The sequence below is a fragment of the Trichomycterus rosablanca genome, chromosome 2 (genome assembly GCF_030014385.1).
Source record: "Trichomycterus rosablanca isolate fTriRos1 chromosome 2, fTriRos1.hap1, whole genome shotgun sequence".
Classification (NCBI taxonomy): Eukaryota; Metazoa; Chordata; class Actinopteri; order Siluriformes; family Trichomycteridae; genus Trichomycterus; species Trichomycterus rosablanca.
The window spans coordinates 43,277,952-43,303,544 of record NC_085989.1 but is presented as its reverse complement, the minus strand read 5'-3'; the positions used below and the strand labels follow the sequence as shown (position 1 = coordinate 43,303,544).

Genomic DNA, 25,593 nt, shown 5'->3' with positions numbered 1-25,593 from the left:
AGAGGAAGAGGAAAAAGGAACTGAGTATGTGTTCTGACTGTAACTGCAGAGCATTATTACTGTGTTTTTCCCAGAGAAGACAGGATATGATAAAAAGCTTGAGTAAGGTCCAGCTTCAGGGGTGCTGACCCTGCCTTTGACTTTAACTTTATTCCAAGATGGGATATACAAAGATACTGGCTTAGGTTTTATCCAGTTTACTAAACTTCTCCAATCCTAGGATGACAAAGTAATCATCCTGTTTCTGACTGCTTTTGTTTCTGTATGCAGTTTAACTTAATTCAGCCAGACTTGTAGAATCTCTTATTCATGATGAACTTTACTATCAAAGCCATTTATTGTAAAGTCTCTACAGAAACACTTTGTCATAATCTGAGGACAAAATAGAAGGATAATAAAGCTGTATTTAAGGCTCCATTAAAATAATGGGTTTTTTTTGGAAGCAGCTCATCCAAGATGTCACAGATCATCCCAGAAAAGCATGTAAAAAGTGAAAACAGAAACCACTGCTAATATCATTGTCTGATATTCTATGCACAAACCATGGTTCAGTAATCACTTTGAGATTGGTGAATCAGTATTCAAAAGTTGATGGCAGGCACAATTTAACCAGTAAGCACAAAGAGAATGTTCTATTTGTTTACCAATCATGTTAGCGTCAGCATTAAAGAATTTAGGGTGTTGTTTTGCAATTTCAACCTTTATCTATCCAATAAAAATGTTATACACTTCTAAATCCTTTTAAATTATCGAAAGGCAGTCTATAAATAGCTACAGGAATGACCTACTTCCTGATTATTGAACAGTATGGCCCTGCAGCAATGGACTGTGAATCAATATGTAGGGAGTTTACCCAACACGCTGGCCATGCTGGCCAAAAGATTGCAATGACATTTCATTCCGGGCCAGTAAAGATATGAAAAGGTTAATATTTTTTAGCTTGAGACATAAACAGTAAGCTTCCTAAAAGCTACTGATGCTCTTTTTAAGCATATGCATTTTTAATTTGTATTATTGCAAAATGCATAGTAGCCTGGAGGAACATTAAAAAGTGGATGCCATAAGCAGATGTAATAGAGTGGTAAAGCTTTTCTTCAAAATCATTGTTGTGGACATGTCCCTGTGCCCCTTTTCCTTCCATTTGTTTGAAGAAAAGCACTTTGTCGTACTGTACACATGTATATGCTAACAATACAATAAATGTCATCTTTTGTATTTGAACCTTGATACAATGAGCTGTCGGTCCAAATGTCATTTATCCATGATATGTTTGATATATTCATCCTTAATAAGGATTTTACAGTTTGGAAATATCTTCTACAAACATTTTAGGCTTTAATATTGCTTAATGAATTAACACATTGTGGCATATTAATCATCCTGTTTTTGAATGCTTTTGTTACTGTATGTTGGTAAGCCAGTTTAACTTAATTTAGATAAGACTTGTAGAATCTCTTATTTAAGTTGAACCTTACTATCAATGGCACTCACTGTAAAGTCTCCACAGAAACACTTTGTCATAATCAAAAGCAAAGTGATGTTTTTTGGAAGTAACTCATCCAAGATGTCACAGAACATCCCAGAAGAGCATGTAAAAAGCAAAAATATGGCAGGCACAATTCAACCAATAAGCACAAAGAGAATGTTCTATTTGTTTACCAACCATGTTTGCATCAGTATTAAATAATTTTGTTTTGCAATTTCAACCTTTATCTATCCAATAAAAATGTTATACACTAATAAATCCTAATAAATTACCGAAAGGTCTATAAATAGCTACAGGAATGACCTACTTCCTGATTATTGAACAGAATGGCCCAGCAGCAATGGACTGTGGATCAATATGTAGAGAGTTTCCTCAACACGCCGGCCGTGCTGGCCAAAAGATTGCAATGACATTTCGGTCCGGGCCAGTAAAGATAGGAAAAGGTTAATATTTTTTAGCTTGAAACATAAACAGTAGGCTTCTTAGATTGTATTATTGCTAAATACATAGTAGCCTGTAAGAACACATGTTGAAAAGTGAATGCCATAAGCAGATGTAATAGAGTGGTGAAGCTTTTCTCCTCCAAAATCATTGTTGTGGACATGTCCCCGTGCCGTTCCTCTTTTCAGATCTATGCATATTTCTGAAGAAATGCTCTTTGTTGTACTGTACACATGTATATGCTAACAAGTAGGGCTGGACGGTATGACCAAGAATTTGTACCATGGTAAATGGATTTTACAGTTTGGAAATATGTTTTATGAACATTTTAGGCTGTAATGAGTTAACACATTGTGGCATATTAGGGTTTTAGTAAGCCTATATGTTGAAATATACCGAAAGCTAAAAATACTTTACTAAAGACAGCTTGAGGCTAAAGGGCAAGTCGTAGCAGGGCTGCAAAAGACCTGTTTAAAAACATTGTGACTCTTTTTTCTTTGCTTTAGCAGTAAAAGCCATCCACTATTTTTATAGACATTTTAACAAGTTAAAAACAACCTTATAAAATGGCAAAAACTATGAACCGTGGGAAAATATAATCTGTGTGGTGTGAATAACGTCTAAATTTGAGTTAGTCCATTTGAGAAGTTTGATTGTGGAAGTGTGGTAACCATTAGCACCTTGTCCTTTTCTGCTCTGTTAGCTTCTATTCTGCTTTGGAAACTCAAGCTTTAGCTAAATCTCCTAAAGCTCAAGTTTGTGCAACACTGAGATAAGAAAAGCCTGAGGAACCAAGCGACGGAGTGCAGGGATTATAGCTACATTTCAAAACTTTCTATTAAATAATTAATTCATTTATATATTAATTCATTTAATAATACAGAGTGCTACAAACTTACTATCTCACTTAGTCACTTACTTTAAGTGGACTGTATAGTAGACAGTTCATGTTTTTGGTGGTTTTAAGAGTAGGAACATGCAAAACCCCTTACAGTCAGTGACCAGAGGCAATACTTGAGGTCTTCAGGATCCTGTGGTTGGGTGGCACAGACACCCTGCTTTGCCGCTGTACAACCCTCTAAATCCTCATTTCTTTAGTCCAAGTTGTCCAGTGTTGTGTCTATGGCTATATAGAAACCCCATTTTCAGAAAAATGTGGACATTTTGTAAAACTTCAAAAAAAGAAGAATCTGTGATTTGTTATTTAACTGATAAAAGAAAACAGAAGTTACAGAAGAAAACGATATCCAATGTTTTCACTGATTAACTTTATTGTATTTTGGGGCAGTATGGTGGCTCAGTGGGTAGCACTGTCCTGACTTCTATAGCAAGAAGGTCCTGGGTTTAATTCCCAGGTGGGGCGGTCCAGGTTTTTTCTGTGTGCATGTTCTCTCCATGTCTGTGTGGGTTTCCTCCGGGAGCTCCGGTATCCTCCCACAGTCCAAAGACATGAAAATTAGGTAAATTGGAGATACAAAATGGTCCGTGACTGTGTTTGACATTAAACTTGTGAACTGATGAATCTTGTGTAATGAGTAACTATCTCTTCTGTAATAAGTGTAACCAAAATGTGTAAAACATGACTATGAAATCCTAATAAATAAATGAATAATATTGTATTTTGTAAATATATAAACACATTTAGAATTTGATGCCTGCAACACACTCAAAAAAGTTGGGACAGAGGCATGTTTAGCACTGTGTTACAGTTGGGGCAGCAACTAATATAACAATAAAACCAGGAAGCAGTCATTTGTACATTCATTTGACCTGAAAAAAACTGAACTGCTTAATGCTTTACCTACAACTGATTCCAAAATATGTGGACCAGTGGCAATTTAAGATGTTACATTTACATTTTCTGCATTTAGCAGATGCTCTTATCCAGAGCGACTTACAGAAGTGCTTCCATAGTAAACATTTAATTTCTCAAGTTTTAGTAAACAACAGTCGAAGAACACAAATCTGCTGAAACTGTTAGAACTGTTAGAACCAAAGTGTTTTTTTTGGTTTTTTTTGGAAATGGAAAAAATTGAAAAAGAAATGTTAGTAAATAAGTACAAGTCAGCTTAAGTGCTTAGTAAGATGTTGTGAAGGTATTATTTGCAGTTAATGTAAAGTACGGATAAATCATTTGAGACTCTGAATAATGGTATGAAATACATGGAATTATACATGAGAAAGGTGAGGTCAGTCCAGAATTACACGGGAGGAGCTTGTCAATGATCTCAAGGGAGCTGGGAGCACAGTCACCAAGAAAACCATTAGTAACACACTTCGCCGTAATGGATTGAGATCCTGCAGTGCCCGCAAAGTCCCTTTGCTCAAGAAGGCTCATGTACAGGCCCATCTGAAGTTTGCCAATGAACACCTGAATGATTCAGAGAAAGCTTGGGAGAATGTGATATGGCCCAGTGGGGATGGTGTTCTTGGGGTCATATCCAGCATTTCTCTGCTCCCAGCTTCCTTGAGATCATTGACAAGCTCCTCCCGTGTAATTCTGAACTGACCTCATCTTTCTCAGAATCATTCATACCCCACCAGGTGAGATCTTGCATGGAGCTCCAGAGTGAGGGTGATTGACTGTGATCTTGTATTTCTTCCATTTTCGAATGATCGCGCCAACAGTGGTCTCTTTCTCACCAAGCTTCTTGCTGATGGTCTTGTAGCCCATTCCAGCCTTGTGCAGGTCTACAATCTTGTCAACCTTTGATAGCTCTTTGGTCTTGCCCATGGTGGTCGAGAGATTTGAATGGAAGAAACTGATTCTGTGACAGGTGTCTTTTATACAGGGACAGGAATAATTTGTGTGCCTTTTGTGCACATAACCGGTCTGTGGGGGTCAGAATTCTTGCTGGTTGGTAGGGGATCAAATACTTATTTCCCTTAATTAAATACAAATTAATTTATAACCTTTATTTAATGTTTTTTTTCTGGATTTTTTGTTGATATGCTGTCTCTCTCTGTTAAAATAAACCTTCCATAAAAATTATAGACTGTTCAAGTCTTTGTAAGGGGATAAACTTACAAAATCAGCAGGGGATCAAATACTTATTTTCCCCACTGTAACACAGTAACTGAGAGTGCACCGCCTTTAAGCTTGAAATGCCCACCAAACCTTGCAGCTACAGAAGCTGCCTGTTATTTAATACATATAAAAATGAAAGGAGATGGGCAATGATTTTATGTTAACACACATATTGAGCCTGCATTATGAGACTAAAATAATGAAACCTTGTCAGGTGCTGTAATGATTTGTGATAATCTAATGTGCACTAATCTAGAAGTCACATTTCTCTTGCTGCTAACTGCTATGACATCTGCTAGCTGTTATGACAGTCACCTAGAATGGTGTGATAATAACTTACACTCAGGTTTAAAGTAGCTTTTAATATGACTAGGTACATTTCAAGAAAGCAAAACTCTTTTGTAAGCTCTCTTTGCCAACAAAGCAGCACTGGATCTTCTCCTATATGTACGTCTGTATATGTATATATGACAAATAAAGGTATTCTATAATGCCTAATGGGATCAGAAATCCCAGAGAAGTAAATCTGAGACACTTCTTCATCAGTATCTCTCTAGATCCTTTAGGCTCTTAAGTCCTTCTTAGTTGACTTTCATCTTCAGCTCTCACCACCATAGGGTTTAGGTCAGGACACTAAATCTTTGCTTGTTAAACTATTTTTTGAGAATATTGTCCTCTTACAAGATAGGGTGCTACGGTGACTAAGTGGGTAGCACTGTCGCCTCACAGCAAGAAGGTCCTGGGTCCTTTCTGTGTGGAGATGTTCTCCCCATGTCCGCGTGGGTTTCCTCCGGGAGCTACGGTTTCCTCCAACAGTCCAAAAACATGCAGCCAGGCTAATTGGAGACACTAAATTGTCCTATAGTTACCTAGCTGCTAGGATGCATAAACCAGTACATTGTAGTGCCGGCCCCAAGCCTGGATAAATAGGGATCCAGTGTAAAAACTGTGCCAAATAATATAAAATGAATGATAAGGTTCAAGATTTGTGGCAACAGTTTAAGAATGGCTTTTTCCTTTCCATAGAGTTCATAGAGTCCGTGTGCACAAAGTGAGGTCCATAAAGACATGGGTTGATAAGTTTGGTGAGAACTCATCCTCTTATTTTTTTAAATCAAATACAGTTCATGGAATGTCAAACTAGCTGGTGTAGAGAGTAAAGTTGTTAAATGGAATGGAGAGAATAGAGTGTATGTGTTGACTGTGTTGACCAAACACAGGCAGTATCTCTTTCCATAACCCACCTTAACATCTGCATTAACTACACAAACCAACATGCAGGTTGTCCTGTTCACACACACACACACACACACACACACACACACACACACAGTTGCATTTATATAAAGCTTGTAAGCAACATGAATGCCATGACAGACTTCAGACTTTAAGCATTTCTGGTACTGTCCTTTTCCATGGCTGATTTATGGGTTTAATCCCATAATTGCTGTACAGATGGATTGGAATACCTTCATCATTTCATTGTGGGTTATCGAGAATTATTATGGGTCATACAACAATTAAAATTATATAGTCATAAAGTATAATTTTATTTTTGGCATGGTCTGCCATTTCCTTCTTAGTATTTATGATGAAATATTACTCAGACTGTTGTATCTCAGCGGTACTAGACTAGTAATCAAAAGACTACCGGTTCAAGCCTCACCACTTTCATTGCTGGGCCTCAATTGCTTGGATTGTACTCAGTAAACATTGCAAGTCGTTTCAGATAAAAGTGTCTGCAAAGTGCTAAATAGGGCTAATTCGATGTTATTCTTTGAAAAATCCTTGGAACCCTGGTCTTTCCACAGTCAAGCATGCTTCACTTAGCCATGCAAAAAAGGTTTCTTTCTAGCATAACAGGTGTTAATCACATCAGAATATAAAGCTTGCTTTACAGTGGGCAGTATCAGCCATGTTTGCATTGTGTCCTTAGAATTTTCCTGAAGGTACTCGAGTTTCATCCCATCTCACAAAAACGTGCAAAAGTTAGACTGGCTGCTTGAATTACCACAGGGCGGCACGGTGACTCAGTGGGTGGCACTGTCGCCTCGCAGGAAGAAGGTCCTGGGTCCGATCCCCAGGTGGGCCGGTCCGGGTCCTTTCTGTGTGGAGTTTGCATGTTCTCTCCGTGTCTGTGTGGGTTTCCTGCGGGAGCTCCGGTTTCCTCCCACAGTCCAAAGACATACAAGTGAGGTGAATTGGAGATACAAAATTGCCCATGACCGTGTTTGCCTTGATCTTGTGAACTGATGAATCTTGTGTAACGAGTAACTACCTGTTCTGTCATGAATGTAACCAAAGTTGGTAAAATATGATATTAAATTCCTAATAAATAAATAGATAAAATACCACTAGGTGAGTCAGTGAATAAATGGCCCGCCATAGACTGGAACTCTGTCAGGGTGTATTCCAGTTTTCACCTTAACCAGGATGAAGCAGTAACTAAAACTTATACAATAATGAATCATTTTATAATAATTTTAGGTACCAATAGGAGATATAAATAAAGTTAAATAAATGAAACAAACGAACAAAAAAAGTCTTGATTAGTCATAAGTGACTGGTTAGTGTTTAGAGTGAGTAAATCCAATCTGGCAACCCTGATGGGAGTGGCGGTTAAGGGGGAGATCAGCCTGTGTGTGGCTGCCTCACGGCTCAGGTAACCCGTCCAGTCCAGGAACTCTTACTCGGAGCAAATTCACCTCAAATTACAGTTCAAATTCTATTATCAAAGTCCAGCGCTGAGAGGCTTCAAACGAAGGTACATTTTTACATTTATGTTCATATTTAAATGTAGTAGTTTTAATGTTTAGGCACCGTCCTAATCACACACTTCTGTACTGCATAGTATTATAATATTACATACAAACACACTACGTAGTACGGAAGTATGCGATGTGTAGTATGCGACTCCTCCAGACTTAGAATATTAACAAGAACGCTTCAGTAAAACGTTGAATATTGTTTTCATTCTGTCATTTATTTATATCTATAAACAGTTTTTAGTTGTTGTTTTTTCTTATATTTGCAATGTGTATTTCCATGGTTATACGAAAAAGGAAAAAAAAAAAGATTCCTTTAAGGTTATTAGCTGGTAAATCAAACAGGATACTATTCTACTTGAAAAATACTTCCCAAAACAAGTTTCTATAAAAGTTCAACTTCTTTAAAGAACCCATCATCTTAAGGCATTTAATTTGATACACTTGCCTTACAGGAGTGGGGCTAAAATAATTGTAATTAGATGGGTATGTATATGGTGGGTATGTTTAACTAGAACACCGCTGCTATCAACCGGCCGGGCGGCTAAACAGACATGACTGGTTATGTTTGTCAGGAGAAATGGTCAAAGCGATTCCTCATTACTGTTGCAATTCCAACCTCTGCTGGTCTGTTGAAGGCTCTTGCATATATCTCGTATATGATACTGCTCTCTGTATGAACCTGAAGTGGTTGGCAACTGTACACATGTCGGAGGGGGCTGTGTTAGGTACGGCCATTCCTGGTCAGGGTATGGTGTCTGGAACATTGATATTGGACAAAATAGCATGGGTTGCGGTTGTTTTTTTAAGTTAAAGTGGCTTGCTGGTGACTTGTGGCAAAAAACTATGAAAATACCCCTCATGACTATACCCCTGAGCACATCGTTTTGCAATATAGTGTAGATTCTCTACTGTATGGAAGAGCTGGCAGAAGAGGTTGTGGGTTTAAGTAACCGTACGGCTTCTGTCCAAGATAAACTTGGCAAGATGGCCAAAAGTAAACTTATCAAACCATATTGACTTGTATTATATATAGAGGTCCAGGTTGCTTTTTATTCCATCTTTGTACTTTATTGTTTTAATGTTGTCATTTCAACAGTTGCATAAAGTGCATACTGTCATAAAAGCACATAAAAAATCGTAAGCAACCAGTTAGAAAGATTAGAGGTGGCCTGTGTCGTTCCCTATAATCAATAATTAATAATCTAGGAGCAGATGGAAGTTCCTTATTTGTCATATATACAGTGTATCACAAAAGTGAGTACACCCCTCACATTTCTGCAAATATTTTATTATATCTTTTCATGGGACAACACTATAGAACTAAAACTTGGATATACGTAACTTAGAGTAGTCAGTGTACAGCTTGTATAGCAGTGTAGATTTACTGTCTTCTGAAAATAACTCAACACACAGCCATTAATGTCTAAATAGCTGGCAACATAAGTGAGTACACCCCACAGTGAACATGTCCAAATTGTGCCCAAAGTGTCAATATTTTGTGTGACCACCATTATTATCCAGCACTGCCTTAACCCTCCTGGGCATGGAATTCACCAGAGCTGCACAGGTTGCTACTGGAATCCTCTTCCACTCCTCCATGATGACATCACGGAGCTGGTGGATGTTAGACACCTTGAACTCCTCCACCTTCCACTTGAGGATGCGCCACAGGTGCTCAATTGGGTTTAGTCCATCACCTTTACCTTCAGCTTCCTCAGCAAGGCAGTTGTCATCTTGGAGGTTGTGTTTGGGGTCGTTATCCTGTTGGAAAACTGCCATGAGGCCCAGTTTTCGAAGGGAGGGGATCATGCTCTGTTTCAGAATGTCACAGTACATGTTGGAATTCATGTTTCCCTCAATGAACTGCAGCTCCCCAGTGCCAGCAACACTCATGCAGCCCAAGACCATGATGCTACCACCACCATGCTTGACTGTAGGCAAGATACAGTTGTCTTGGTACTTCTCACCAGGGCGCCGCCACACATGCTGGACACCATCTGAGCCAAACAAGTTTATCTTGGTCTCGTCAGACCACAGGGCATTCCAGTAATCCATGTTCTTGGACTGCTTGTCTTCAGCAAACTGTTTGCGGGCTTTCTTGTGCGTCAGCTTCCTTCTGGGATGACGACCATGCAGACCGAGTTGATGCAGTGTGCGGCGTATGGTCTGAGCACTGACAGGCTGACCTCCCACGTCTTCAACCTCTGCAGCAATGCTGGCAGCACTCATGTGTCTATTTTTTAAAGCCAACCTCTGGATATGACGCCGAACACGTGGACTCAACTTCTTTGGTCGACCCTGGCGAAGCCTGTTCCGAGTGGAACCTGTCCTGGAAAACCGCTGTATGACCTTGGCCACCATGCTGTAGCTCAGTTTCAGGATGTTAGCAATCTTCTTATAGCCCAGGCCATCTTTGTGGAGAGCAACAATTCTATTTCTCAGAGAGTTCTTTGCCATGAGGTGCCATGTTGAATATCCAGTGGCCAGTATGAGAGAATTGTACCCAAAACACCAAATTTAACAGCCCTGCTCCCCATTTACACCTGGGACCTTGACACATGACACCAGGGAGGGACAACGACACATTTGGGCACAATTTGGACATGTTCACTGTGGGGTGTACTCACTTATGTTGCCAGCTATTTAGACATTAATGGCTGTGTGTTGAGTTATTTTCAGAAGACAGTAAATCTACACTGCTATACAAGTTGTACACTGACTACTCTAAGTTATATCCAAGTTTCATGTCTATAGTGTTGTCCCATGAAAAGATATAATAAAATATTTGCAGAAATGTGAGGGGTGTACTCACTTTTGTGATACAATGTACATATAAAGGTGTACAATACAATTAAATGATCTGCATTTCCCTGCTTGTTTGGAAGCTGGGGTCAGAGCGCTGGATCACCCAATGTACGGTGCCCCTAAAGCTGAGGGAGTTAAAGGCCATGCTCAACGGCCCAACAATGGCTGCATGACAGAGCCTGGATTCAAACCCACAACCATCCAAATGATAGCTCAAAGCTCTATCCACTTTGTCCAACAACAAAGTCCTTATATCCATTGTAGCATTCATATATGATGCATAAACATACAGACTAAAGATGCTGTGACCAAATACTGAATATTAGTATAGGGTACAGTAAAATACTGTAGCAGTATAGGATCAGATTTGATTTATTTACACAGTGCATCCCTGTGAACGGTTTTATGCTTAATCGCGCCGCCACCCTGCCTTGGAAGAGTCAGCTACAGTTGACTCTTGGACAATTGGAATATTCAATCCCCCTCACCTTAATAGATGTAATGGTGATTAAATAAAAAAACAGCAATAAGTCTCGGTAACCAAAGGAAAATTTTTATTGATAAATACAATTTAAACCCCAGCTTTAGTACTTGGTGGAACGTTCTTTTGCTATGAGAACCTCTAATAAGTGATTCCACTAAATTCTAACAACCTCTTGTAAATCTGTACCCATTCTTGTGAAACAAAAGCTTCCAACTCATTGAAATCTGATGCGGCAACTGCTTTATTTAAATCATATCAAAGATTTCACTCCAGGATATTCCAGGCCTGATTCCTTATCAGTAATTCTCAAACTGCTTCCTGTTTACTATGTGGTTACTGCATAGGGTATATAATATGTCGTGTCCTACTCTTTATTTAGTGCACCGTGTGCCTAATAGAACACCATATGTGATTCACCAACACAAATAAGGATATGCAGTCTAATTGATGCAAAGCACCCTCACAACACAGACTACACCATAAGGTGCTGTAATATAGCTGGGCGAACAAGACCGAAGTACAATACCTTAATCTTTACAAAGCTAGCCATGTAACAGTAAAAATAGAATCGATTGCCTTTATTTGTCATATATAGACATACACATGTACAGTACATCAAAATTCTTTCTCCACATACCCCAGGGGTCAGAGCGCAGAGTAAACAATGGCACAGCGCTCCTGGAGCCGAGAGGGTTAAAGACCTTACAGTGGCTACATGGCAGAGCTGGGATTTAAACTCTCAACCATTTCAGTTGATAGCCCAAAGCTTTACCTACTAGGCTACAACTGTCTTGTGAATATTTTAACATTAGCCTTTTTTTTTTTTTTACATTGTGTTTAGAGCCTCAAAACAATGGTGCAGTGGTCTATTACACTAGCCCACTATCGATAAGATATGAGTTCATATCTGAGTGCTGCTACCGGTCGGATGGCTGTTCATGTCTGTGATGGATTGGCGCCTTGTCAGTGGGCATTCCTGCCTTGCAACCATTGATTGCCAGGGAAAACAGTGCCTGCTGCGACCAGGACAAACTGGTTGATTAAAATGAAATGTGTTAAAGTGAAAATAAAGCAGTTTTGATCTCAGAAGTTAATAATTCAGTGCAAAAGGTCATATTGGGTTACACATGTCTTTTCATTACATTTCATTAATATGGCATAATTAGGTAGGCTCTGCTTTTTGTATGTCTCAGGTTAAAGAGAACCCCGAAAATCAAATCCCAGGCCAAAAAACAGGCCAGATGAATGTCCAGTCACAAGATGTTTTTTACGATGTGGAAACACAGATCATTAACATTAATTGATTTATAAAGTATAGTTTTCTCAGTTCCTAATCACACATGCAATGATCTGATGTGAATAGACTCAAGGAACCATGTAGCCTCATTTCCTTTACTGGTCATGCAGAGTGACGAAATAATATGCAGATGGGTGCATTTTAGTACTTAGCCATACTACCTGATCAGCTCATACTTATAATGGAATAATGGAATATGGCCTGATGATGATTCCACCATCCACAAGGAACAACTGATCAATAAATGGATTGATGAGTATGAAAAATTTGATCTTTAACCCAAGAACACAAATGAAGGACGGAAGAGAGAGGAACCTGTTCCATCCATTCGTCCGTCCATCCATCTATCTGTCTGTCTGCCTGCCTGCCTGTCTGTCTGTCTAATCTATCTGTCTGCCTGCCTGTCTATCTATCTATCTATCTATCATCTATCTATCTATCTATCAATCTATCTATCAAATCTATCTATCTATCTATCTATCTATCTATCAATCTATCTATCAATCTATCTATCTATCAATCAATCAATCAATCAATCCATCCATCCATCCATCCATCCATCCATCCATCCATCCATCCATCCATCCATCCATCCATCCATCCATCCATCCATCCATCCATCCATCCATCTATCAATCCAGGAATCAGTCCTGATGAAGCAATGTACAGGTGCATTAAAGCTAACTGTATTAGTTCTTAATTCAATTTTACTAACAGTTTTATTCTAGTCAGGGATGCCACCCAGTAAGCCCTGGGTCCAAAGCGGTAATACCCTTTGTACTGGATGCTAATCCATTTATAAACCAAAGCAGTTGGTATCAAAACATTGTCAGTAAACAGGAAGTAGTTTGTTTTAAAGAGCTAGCACATTCTGCTGAAGTCTTTGTATGATGATGTCAGAACGATGGTGTGTTCACATGTAGCAGCGCATCTTACATCACTTTATTTACTCAAAGGTTTGGCTGGGTATGAACTTAAAATAAACGTGACTCATCGTCTTTGTGTACAGTATACAAAGTCCAACCGAAACTTCAAAAAGTGAATATGTCTTTGTAGACAAAGTGTATTGTACATGCAGTGTGTGTCCTTAAGAGGAAACTTGTTGCACAACTCTGCAGTGATCCAGCACAGCTATGTACATAAATATTATTAAAGCCTGTGTGGGCTGATTTCAATTGACTGTCTATACATTTTGCATTCGCCAGTACAACAACTCTTTCATCCTACCTGCCTTCAGTGATTAAGCAGATTTACAAATGTTCTATGCATTATCTTGCCAGAAGTATGTGGACATCTGACTATAAGTTGTTGGACATCCAGACCCAGGCATAACATCCTGCACTCCATTGGAAAGGCTTTCCACAAATTATGTGTGTCTGTATAAATTGCTTTCCAAAGATGTTTGATGAGGTTGAGGTTAGGGCTCTGTGCAGGAGTTCCTCCACACCAAACAAACTCATCAAACCATGTCTTTGTGGACTTTGTGCTTTCTCAGACTGCTGCATCAAAGTTTGAAGCTTATGATTCATCTCATGGTATCAGTTGTATACATTTGTTAGCAATGGGTGTGGCTAAAACACCTGAATATCACTTCTGATTTGCCACCTTCTATATTTCATGTTTCACGTTAAACGATTTCAAATCCTAATATAAAATGAATTATTATTATTATTTAAGGCGGTAAAGAGACCAGTAGTTTAAAACATGATGTTCTTGTGCTACTCTGAGTAGTGGATGGCTAAAATAGTCATTGAAGGATTGTTTACTTGCTAATAACCACTGTTAGATTAACTTGTATGGTGGCAAAGATGTATGTATGATGTATCAAACACTAACATTACAAGACGACCTTCAAGGCAGTGGTAGCTCAGCCGTTAAGATACTGGTGTAGTAATCAGAATGTTGCAAGTTCAGGTCCCACCACTGTTGAGCCACTAAGCAAGGCCCTTAACCCTTGGTTGCTCAGATTGTATTCGGTTATAAATGTAAGTCACTTTGGATAAAAATGCTGTCAATGTAAAATGTAAATAATTAATGCTTTTGTAGAGATAGCGGTAGCTCAGTGGTTAAGGGACAGGACTAGTAATCAGAAAGTTGCAGGTTCAAGCCCCACATCTGCCAGATTGCCGCTGTTGGGCCGCTGAGCAAGGCCCTTAACCTTTGATTGCTTGCATTGTATATGGTCACAATTGTAAGTCGTTTTGGATAAAAGCGTCTGGTAAATGCTGCAAATGTAAATGTAGGTTTCTTGTAGTCATATATTAACTAGCATTCCAAAATCCCAACAGATTCTGCTCTGCTGCTTTAGGTAAATTACTGGTGTATGTTTTATTTGTGATCATTGAACTTAAACTTAAACTACCTGTTATTACATTTTTAGTTCATGGTCAGTGTTGGTGTCAAAATGTTTAAGTCAGGCCGTTGTTTGAGCACATTTCTACATATAAAGTAATGTTGGGTAATAAAAAGCAGTATTTGTATATCAGACATTTTCAGTCTTATGTGCTGCATACTTTTACGCTTTTCCCATTACTGTGGTTCATTTACCTCCTGAAGGGTTCCATACTTGTTGAGTTGTTATAATCAGGTGTTATATTTAGGGCCCTACTAAATTCACCAGAAAATTTTTTAATTTATAGAGGATTTTTAAACAAAAGTTCCACATTTAATGACAGTCATTAAATTACACTTATAAATTGAATGATAGAATAAATGAAAGCTACAATACAAAGCACACCATACCTTGAATGTTGAATGTAACGGTTGAATGTAAACCTAGAACATTCAGCGACGGTGCGAGACAAAAGATGAAAATTCTCATCCATGTTTTGACACACATCCCCCTTTGCATCCACAGAATTGTTTGGGACTTTTGCAAACTCATTGTGTTTTTAGCTGCTTTACACTTTGACATCTTGGACGTTTTGACTAACCGATTGCTAACTGAATTGCCATAGGATTGCTAGAACCACCTCATAGTGCAAAACACAAACCGTAAAGTATGAATTTCACAGCAAATTGCCTATTACTCTGAAAAGGGGCAGTCCTAGCAATCCTACATCAGTTCAGTTAGTAATCGCTTAGTCAAAACGTCCAAGATGTCGAAGTGTAAAGCATCTAAAAACACAACTCAGTTCGGAAAACTCAACCAATTCTGATACAGCAGTTGTAGCCTAGCAATTAGGGTACTGGACTAGTAATCAAAAGGTTGCTGGTTCAAGCCTCACTACTGCCAGGTTGCCACTGTTGGGCCCCTGAGCAAGACCCTTAACCCTCAATTGCTTAGACTGTATACTGTCACAATTGTAAGTCGCTTTGGATAAATGCGTCTGCTAAATGCCAAAAATGTACATGTAAAAAGGATGCAATTTTCATGACCGTGAATTAGGTAAAGCCTTACTTATAATACTCAACTGTGGAGTAGTTATAGGATCATATAGGTTTTAAATTAGGAAATCTTGCACTACTCTTCAATCCTACTTGACTTGAGGATGAATCGGATAAAACTGAGGGTGTGTCTGCCATTGTTACTCTGGTGTCATTTGAATAGCAAAGCCAATGTGCTCTACTTTCTGCTTTTACATCAAGTGACATTGCTAAATCTGTAACCTACACTTGCATAAATGGCAAAAAGGAGTAAACAACATGCCTGAACAACAACTGTGCCAATCAAAGATTATATGTTAAAGATCTTACAGCAAAACATTCAAAAACATGTAAAACATTTTTTTATATTTTTCTCTGGTTTCTTCCTTGTTTTAGGACGAGCACGCATTCTTAAGCTCAGTGTTTATGCTTCATTCCTCATTATTTCTTGTACTGAGGAAATTACGGTTGTTCATTCACGGTGCCCTCCACCCACTAATAGCCTCTATGTTGCACAATCATCTGAGTGTGTGTGTGTGTGTGTGTGTACAATCCTAAGTGGAAGATTTTCAATTTTCTCTAGTAGTGACAGCAAGCTTTTTAAACAGAAGCTCACATACAGACTTGCACTTTCGCAGCACGGATGTCGTTTAGAGTTACTGTACCTGGTGTTAGTTGGAAATGAAAAGTGAAAAAGGACCTGAACTTCTGCTTTTTACTCCCTGTTATCCCTCAGCAGAGAACGCATGATTGAAACTTTTAACCTTGTTTGGTTTTGTGTTTCTTGCCTGTGTTCTCATGTAAGACAATTTTGGAATTTTGGCTGCCATGCCAGTGGACAAAAAGATTCTTAGTGCTTGTCGTAGCTGCCCGCCCAGGCTGGTGACCTTCCTGAGGTTTCCCAAGGTAAGCTACAGGCACAAGGATGTAATGAAAACCTGTTGAGACCGTGAGAACGGTGTTACACACAGGTAGATAGAGACGAGTGTCAAAGATTCAAGTCTATTTTCTGAGACTTGGGCTGTTTGTTGTAAGTGTAGTAGAACCTGCATGTAATATTGCATTGTGTTGGGTTTTTACACGCATTTTTATGATTTTCTCACACAACTTGTACTAGTGTGATTTATGTGCATTTGAGTTTTTAGTGTAAGTTATGCTCCTGCTATGTTTAAAACCATTTTTAGTATTTTTAAATAAAATACTAATGTCTGCGCTCTCAGGAAAAGCATTTAAAACTAGAGATGTGCCGATCGGGGTTTTTGGCACCGATTCCGATCTGCGATCTCCTTTCAGGGACATCGGCCGATAGCCGATTGCGATCGGGGGGAGGGGGTTTTGGGGGGGGTTTAGCAGTAAATAAAATAAATAAACTTAAAAAGAGCCTCACAGTGAAGATAAACCGGAGCAGCGCGCGTGTGTGTGTGTTTGTGTTTGTGTGTTTGTGTTTGTGTGTGTGTGTTTGTGTGTGTGTGTTTGTGTGTGTGTGTGCCCTTAGAAGATACGCTTTGTTCACAGTATCGCTATAAGTGATTCATTGATTCATGAGTCGATTCATTTTTCGCCAAGCGTAAGTTTCTCTTCTCAGTTATCTCTCCGTGTTTACTGTTATTAATTAAATGTTGTGGTTTTAAATAAACACCAGCTACTACAGAACATTCTGTGTGACTCTCTTACATTAAAAAGCTTCATTAAAAAGCTTAATTAAACTGCTATTACCACAGATCTGTAACCGACCGTCAGACTCGTTCCGTCTAAGGAGCTAAAAGTTCAGCAGATGATCCTGAACTAACGAATTTGCTAATGAATAAACTTTTGCCTCTGATTGGCTCTGTAACATTTTCTGTTCTCATCTACATCACAAGTAAGAACCGCTTACGATTTACCAAAGTGAACCAGGAGTTTATATAACGTGCTGATAGAATCGACTCAGATGTGACCGGGTTGAATTATCTTTTTAAAGTAAATATTACAATCAGCAAAATTACATCGTATGTATGATGCACAAAGTTAATGATGTTATTTTAGGTCATGAAGAGCTTTCACTGTGGTTTCTGTACAATGGTTGATGAATGGTGATGTGATGGTTGGCGTCTGGATCAATCCACTGAGCTGTTAACTTAACATGATCTTTATATATCACACGATCGGATCGGCTACTTTTAGGAGATATCGGCCGATCGCCGATAGCATATTTTGATTAAAAATCGGCCGATACCGATTCATAGCCGATCGATCGTCCCATCTCTATTTAAAACCCATCTAAGGTTTGTTATGTCCAATTATTTACAGTTTTGTGCACAAGTTTGGACACATGGGGTACCTTTCTTTTAGCTGTAAAGGATGTAATAACACAAAATGTGATGCATTTTTAAATAAAACCCTGATGTCTGCACTCCTAGGTAAAGCATTTAAAACTAGGGCTGCCACTAATGACTATTTTTCTATCAATTAATCTATAGACTATTGTATCGATTCATTTAGCGATTAATTTTTCTTCAAAAAATTTAATTCAGAATCTCATTTAAGCTTCTTTTATTTTAACAACAAACTGTACGGCATAATAATATGGCACAAAACTAAATGTAAACAGAGTTTATGTCCATATTATCAAATTCTCAAGTGCTCCATATTAAACAAAGTGCAGCAAGTGTTTGTCATTCTGTACACAAAGCAAAGTGCTTCAACTTATAGCAGAGATAAAATAGTTAGAGGTCAACACGTCTCATTCAGTCCAACGTACAGTAAAGGCAGGATGAGCCCTGATTCTAACCTCCACATTCACTCAAAACTTACTTCAAATTCTAAGTGATGTAAACACTGTGGTAAGTGTTTCACATGAGAAGCTTTTTGCGCTTTGATCGCCGCGGCAACCACAAAAATCACGAGCCCAACGCAGCAAAGTGCGCTGCGCGTGTGGATGCGCCCTTACTGAACTTGCTAAGTTGTCCTCTGACTGCTGCAGACGGCATTTATTAAGACTGCGCTTAATGCCGCCAACCAGTGACTGGACCAAATACGACTTAGGTCACGCACGCAGCAAGCAGTGCTGAGGGAAATCATATGAACGGTTATATGAATGGAAACGTAGAAATTAAAAAGGATCATTTATAAACATAGTTTTAAAAACGATGCATCGACTTAAAATATTGAAATGCGTCGACATCATCGACTAGGTTGACCAATCGCGGCAGCCCTGTTTAAAACCCATCTAAGGTGTATACTCCAGTTATTTACAGTTCTATGCAAATGTTTGGACACGGTACATTTGTTGCTGTAATGGATGTGATAACAGTCACAAAAACAACAAAACATGAAATATGGTTTTAAAATTCTGTGCCCTTAAATCGGGGTCAAGTATTAAAAATGTTCAAAAACCCCTGTTTAGGGTGGGGTTATTAAATAAATACATAAATAAATACATTTAAAAACTGGTATTAGGCAACATCTGATACTCGTGACACTAATGTCTTCACAGCAACTGGGTAAACCTTTAGCATAAGTGTTAAACAAACCATTAAAGGTCTATTAATGATGTCAGTTATATGATTCAGATTAATGAACTGCTTTTAATATTTGACACAAATAACCCAAGTAAACACAAAATGCTTTTAAAAATATTTGTATTTAATATTATAATATTTATTGCAGGAAAAACACTGTTCAGCCCTGCCTGTCTGCCCCTAAGCTACTAAATCAACCAGTTACCTAAATTCAATTGACAGTTGGGTTTATTTCCACACCCAGGCATGATTACTGCCAAACCTGTTCAATGTAAACATCACCTAAATAGAACCTGTCTGGCAATGTAGAGTAGGCTAGTTGGTCTCAGAAGGCAGCACATGATGCCACAGAAATATAAAGACTTATTACAATTTTAACGCAGTTATTAGGTTTAGGGGGCAATAACTTTTTCAGATGGCTGATAAATGGAGGTTAGCACATCATCTAAAGGCAAACAAAATAGCATTTTCTAAAATTGAGTCCCAATTTATTTTGTGCCTTTTTAGCCACAGTGTGGTTTTACCTTGGTTAAAGCATTTGCACTTTGGTTCCTTTTTCATTTTTGCAGGTGTGGGACTTCACCTTGGTATGCAGTGGCAATACAGGGCACTAAATCCAAACCTATTTAAAAAAATAGCCATATTATCCGATCCTTAGTCATATGACGCGAACAGGTACGTTTTTAAAACGGGGAGTTTTTTCTGGATTTTTCCAGTTCCCGCCTGCACAAGCCTTGATGTGATCAAGGAGAGCCGGATCACCAGCTCGATGTCCAGTCTGCGGCTGCATCTTATCACACTGTTGGGTTCTTAGACAGAGCCGTATTGCATACGGAGAGCCACACTATGCTCATAGCCAGTCTGTATGTAGACTCCTGACTGACAGATAGCACACAGTTGGGGATTCTAACTCTGCATCCCAGCAGTAGTGAGCTAGCGTAATTTACTGCAGTGCCACCCCAGCACCTTGGTGGAATAATGTAAAAGTTAGGTTGTGCACTAATAATAATAACAGTGGTGGCTCAGTGGTTAAGGTACTGGACTAGTAGTCAGGAGGTTGCAGGTTCAATCCACTGTTGGGCCCCTGGGCAAGGCCCTTAACCCTAAATTTCTCAAACTGTGTTCAATCATAATTGTAAGTCGCTTTGGATAAAAGCGTCTGCTAAATGCTGCAATAATAATATTTACACTAAACCAGCAGGTTGATTGGCTTCTTTTAATAGGCTTATGGTGTGGGGGAGTTTAAATGATTAATTAATTGTGTGAAGCCCTGATATTCTGTTTAGGTTGTTTCTGACCAAACACAAACCTGAATCGAATAAAAGCAGTTACTTAGGATAAATAAAAGGATGAATGATGTTCACATCACATGCATGTCTCATGTGATTTCTCTACACAAGTGCAAAAAAAGCTTCGTTCTGGACAGCAAGGCTGCGTTCCACCCAAGATCATTTTTTGAATCTGGACTGTTTGGCTCTGAACTTCCTCTCCCTGGAGAGGAGCAGATAATATACAGTGAAAATTAAATCAGCAGTCAGATAGACCCTTTTTCGAGCTCTATCTATCTGCCATATTCCTTGAGAACCTGAATAAATGTGTTTTTAATTTGTTAATCTGTACAGCTGTTGTCCTTTAAAAAAAAAAAAAGGCTCATTGTACTTGCTTGTAGCTACAGTCTTTAGCAAAATGTTGTTTTATTGATTTCAAAATAAGGTAACAGATTGTGCAAAGGGAATGCAACTATGAATTTTCTGCTTGTTTGATCGAAAAAATTCTATTTATTTGCTGAATTCTATTTATTTGCTGAATTCTATTTATTTGCTGAATTCTATTTATTTGGGGAAAAACAACCTTAAATAAATCTAAAATATTAGATTTGCTACTTTCCCCACACACAGCTTTCTATATGTATTTATTTATTTGCTTTTTTCAATGTCCAGTTTCCTTTGCATTTTTTTCCATTTTGTCCATGATTTTTACCACAAACAACATATAATAATTTAACACAAACAATATATAAAAACAACATAAAAGAAAAAATACTTCATTAATAAAAATGCTGGCAATCTGGTCCCTCTGTGGTTTACACCAGAGGTCCCCATCCACTGGGCCACGGACCGGTACTGGTCTGTGGGTCATTTATTACTGGGCCACACAAAAAGAATAAATAATTAGAGATCGCTACATCAGCCATGAAAACACTGCTTTTAATTCCAAAACAAGGGTGTTTATTGTCTCATATCACCCCCAGGTGGAAGCAGCGTCTCGTTGCAGTTAAAAAGCTCATTTGTGAGCAGTATAGTTATTCTATTTTAAGTCCCTCCATCCCCGCCAGTCCATGGAATTATATTTTATATGAAACCGGTCCGTGGTGCAAAAAAGTTTGGGAAGCTCTGGTTTAGACCGTGGTGTACTCTGGTAACGTAAAACCTCCACATGGGGGCGTTCGTGTACAAGTTATTTCGTGTTTATATGCCTGTTAAAATGTGTGTATTTATTGATTAATATTTTTTCCTGTGACCCATTTTTGCTGGGTCGCGAACTACACCATGCTGGCCGAAATGGTAAAATCCTACAGAGAGCTTCAACACTTGAGAGGAACACAGCGCCTTGACTGGAACACAGTGCTGAGTGTATTTTTCAAGAATATGTTGGGCACAAGTTTGTTCATTGTATAAAACATGTTGATCCATTTCCAGTTCTAAAATCAATCCATCTATGAAGTGAAAAGACAGTTTTGTAACGTGGTCCGGCTCCCCCGGTACAGTTGGGACTGTGTGTGAAGGGTGTGCATGTAACGATCTGGGAGATCGAGCTGAACAGTGTACAAGTCTGTGTGTGAGACTGAACCCAGGAGGTATATCTGATTCTTTCTCTCTGCCTCTTTTGTTGTTGATGAATAAAGGGAAAGGCCCAAACCTAGATCTGGACACTTTATTATTATTTTTTTTGCCCTTTCTCGTTTTCCAAAGGCTTTTGTTAGAGCTGATGATGGGAATGCTAGCACTGGTATAATAATCCCATACACAGCTCATGAATCCAGCGCAGTGTTTGGGATTACAAAAGCGTCGTGGTAAAGGTTGTTTGTTTTGTTCTCACTGTGCGTCTTGATTTCTGGGCTTTAAATGGTGTTAAGTCCACAAGGGCTGATGTTTTACTAAAATGTTACATTCATTTTGGCAATCTGGATAGTAAATGTAGATTTGGCATGAAGTCTAAACAAGTTCAAGCATGACGTTCTTTTTAGAATAGTTTTGTTTGACACGGTGCATAAATAACACCTAAATAACTGCTATATGGCCCAAAGTATGTGGACACCCCTCCTAGCTGACTCTGGAAAACCATCCACCAAAGTTTATTTTCATTCATCTAAAACGTCAGTGTTTCTTGACTGTCATTGACGGTGGTTTTAGTGCCTCTACAGGTTTTATGGTAAGCAGTCAGATGTGCTTTATACCACTTGACACTGTAGGAAAGGTTTTTTAGCTTTATTAGAACATGTTTCATTTAGATGGAACAATCAAACCCACATAAGTATATTAGTAAAGCATAACTACAAGTTATTCTATACCTGTAGATTAATCAGATTCAGTCCTTCATTAACAAACATACACTATATCATCCAAAGTATGTGGACACCCCCCTAATTTTAAAACACACCTCTTGCTATCGGGTATAAAATGTTGCAAATGTATATCGGAGTGGGCCAATTCATATTATTGCTCATGCTTTACAATGTCTAGCAAGCTTATAGTCAGGTGTCCACATACTCTCAGCCACATAGTATATGTATGAAGTAAATAAAAGTTACTTGTCAATTAATTTGCTAAGCTTGATTTTTTTTCCTAGCTGAAGCAATAAAACCACTACTATGGTGTTGTTTACCTTAATCTAACTTCTATTCTAACTTTGCTCCTTTCTGTTTTTCCCCCAGCCAGAGCCTGAGAACCCCACCACAGCAGTGTATGCTAATGTCATTGACCTGAAGAAGCTTACACCTAGATTAACTTTTGCCACCACATCCACCTGCTCGTCCCCTGACCTCAACCTCAGCCCGGCTCCAGATTCTCCTGAATGGGAACCACGGACTGAACAGGACAGCGGCAGACAACCTCCTCCCACCACTGGCATGGATGCCTCTGCCCTGTCATTCCCAGCCATGCCCTCGCCATCCGTGCCCGCTCCCTCGTCTCTACCTCCGACCGTATCGTTGGGCTCAGACTGGCAGCTGCATCTGGACGAGGCCACAGGGAGGCACTTCTACTACAGTGCCTCACTGAATCGGTCATCCTGGACTGAGCCAGTTAGCCCTAACACAGAGGACAAAGAGACAGAAGTGCCGGTAAGAAACAGATTTTTGGTGTTTGGTGTGGAAATGCAGTTGTGAATGGGTAACAGTATATTATACAATTATATATACACCGATCAGGCATAACATTAAAACCACCTCCTTGTTTCTACACTCACTGTCCATTTCATCAGCTCCACTTACCATATAGAAGCACTTTGTAGTACAATTACTGACTGTAGTCCATCTGTTTCTCTACATACTGTTTTAGCCTGCTATCACCCTGTTCCTCAATGGAACCACAGAGCAGGTATTATTTAGGTGGTGGATCATTCTCAGCACTGCAGTAACAATAACATGGTGGTGGTGTGTTAGTGTGTGTTGTGCTGGTATGAGTGGATTAGACACAGAAGCGCTGATGGATTTTTTAAACACCTTACTGTCACTGCTGGACTGAGAATAGTCCACCAACCAAAAATATACAGCCAACAGCGCCCCGTGGGCAGCATCCTGTGACCACTGATGAAGGTCTAGAAGATGACCAACTCAAACAGCAGCAATAGATGAGCGATCGTCTCTGACTTTACACCTACAAGGTGGACCAACTATGTAGGAGTGTCTAATAGAGTGGACAGTGAGTGGTATTTAAAACTCCAGCAGCGCCGCTGTGCCTGATCCACTCATACCAGCATAACACACACTAACACACCACCACCATGTCATTGTCACAGCAGTCCTGCGAATGATCCACCACCATTATAGTAAACGGTGAAAGCAGGTTAAAAAGTATGTAGGGAAACAGGTGGACTACAGTCAGCAATTGTAGAACTACAAAGTGCTTCTATATGGTAAGTGGAGCTGATAAAATGGACAGTGAGTGTAGACACAAGGAAGTGGTCGTAATGTTATGCCTGATCGATGCAGAACACCGCCTCGCACCGTCACTGGTCATTCCAGGTTTACATTCAACCATTAAGGTAGCTGTGCTGTGTATTGTATTTTCTATTTATTCTATCATTTAATTTATGAGTGTAATTTGATAACTGCCGTGAAATGTGGAACTTCTCTTTAAATAACTGTAAAATCTGTGAGGTCTGTTAAATTAAGCACATTTTTCCTTGAATTTATTAGGGCCCTATTTATAAGATAGCAAGGTAAAAAAATAACACATATAGACTTATCTCACATTTATTAAAAACACCTTGATTTTGCTTTAGCTCCTTGAAAAAAACGTTTTGTGGAATTTGCGGAGTCTGAAAATGAAACTATTTGGAAAGCACTATTCCACAGAAGGAACATAATACCAACAGACGTTAAACAGGTTCAAGTGGCACAGTTAAAGTCCTGACTTACCTGATTGAGATGCTGCGGCAGGGTTTTAAATTAATAGTTTATGTTTAAACTCCCTCCAGTGTGGAGCAGTTCTGCAAAATAGAGTGGCCCAAAATTCCTCCGCAGTACTAAAGACTAATCTTCTATTGATCAATAAAGTCTCTATCTCTTTCGTAGTATGTAATAAATAAATAATAAAAGTAAATTAATAAAACTATGTATTGTGTTTTTCATGTCCTTCTTGTCTTATATTACATTTTGTATGGGGATCTAAAACCATTTGTAATACATTCAAATGATAATCAGGGAGTCACTATTGCCTCCCACCTTTTACCAACTACAACCTTCTTTTTTTACTGTGTAGCTTTTCTATTTCTTTCTATAGCCCCCCTTACCAGAGGAGGATTACCCCTCAGATGAGCATGATGTTCCTGTAAGCCCTCACGCTTTCAGAGACACAAACCTGTCCCATATCAAACCCTTTGTCCTTCCTCGGGTGACTTTAGATCCAGGGACCTCTATACCGCCAGGCTGGACCTGCTCCACTGAGACAGGAGGCCAAACTGTGTTTACAAACGACCATACACAGCAGCAGGTAAACGAACTATTCCTCGATAAACACACACACCGTAACAGGTGGGCTTAGCAGGTTGACAAAGTGAGTCCTTTTAGAACTACACTTTAAAGCATTCCCTGCACCTCATCAAATTAGGCTTGTTACACCTGGGGCAACATGGTAAAAGTGTCCTGAAGGTTGGGCTGAGATTTCTGAATTCCTGACACTCGAACACTGTCACG

General features: G+C 39.1%; 1 protein-coding gene across 2 annotated transcripts in view; it reads left to right on the top strand.

The window, feature by feature from the left end:
* The window catches only part of arhgap27l (Rho GTPase activating protein 27, like), an 83,344-nt gene that overhangs the window by 37,586 nt on the left and 20,165 nt on the right, over positions 1-25,593 (top strand). For both annotated transcript variants that reach the window (XM_063016059.1, XM_063016056.1), the window contains exons 3-4: positions 23,110-23,517; positions 25,181-25,390. In XM_063016059.1, the coding sequence (XP_062872129.1) occupies positions 23,110-23,517; positions 25,181-25,390 (618 nt within the window). The remainder of the gene's footprint in view (positions 1-23,109; positions 23,518-25,180; positions 25,391-25,593) is intronic.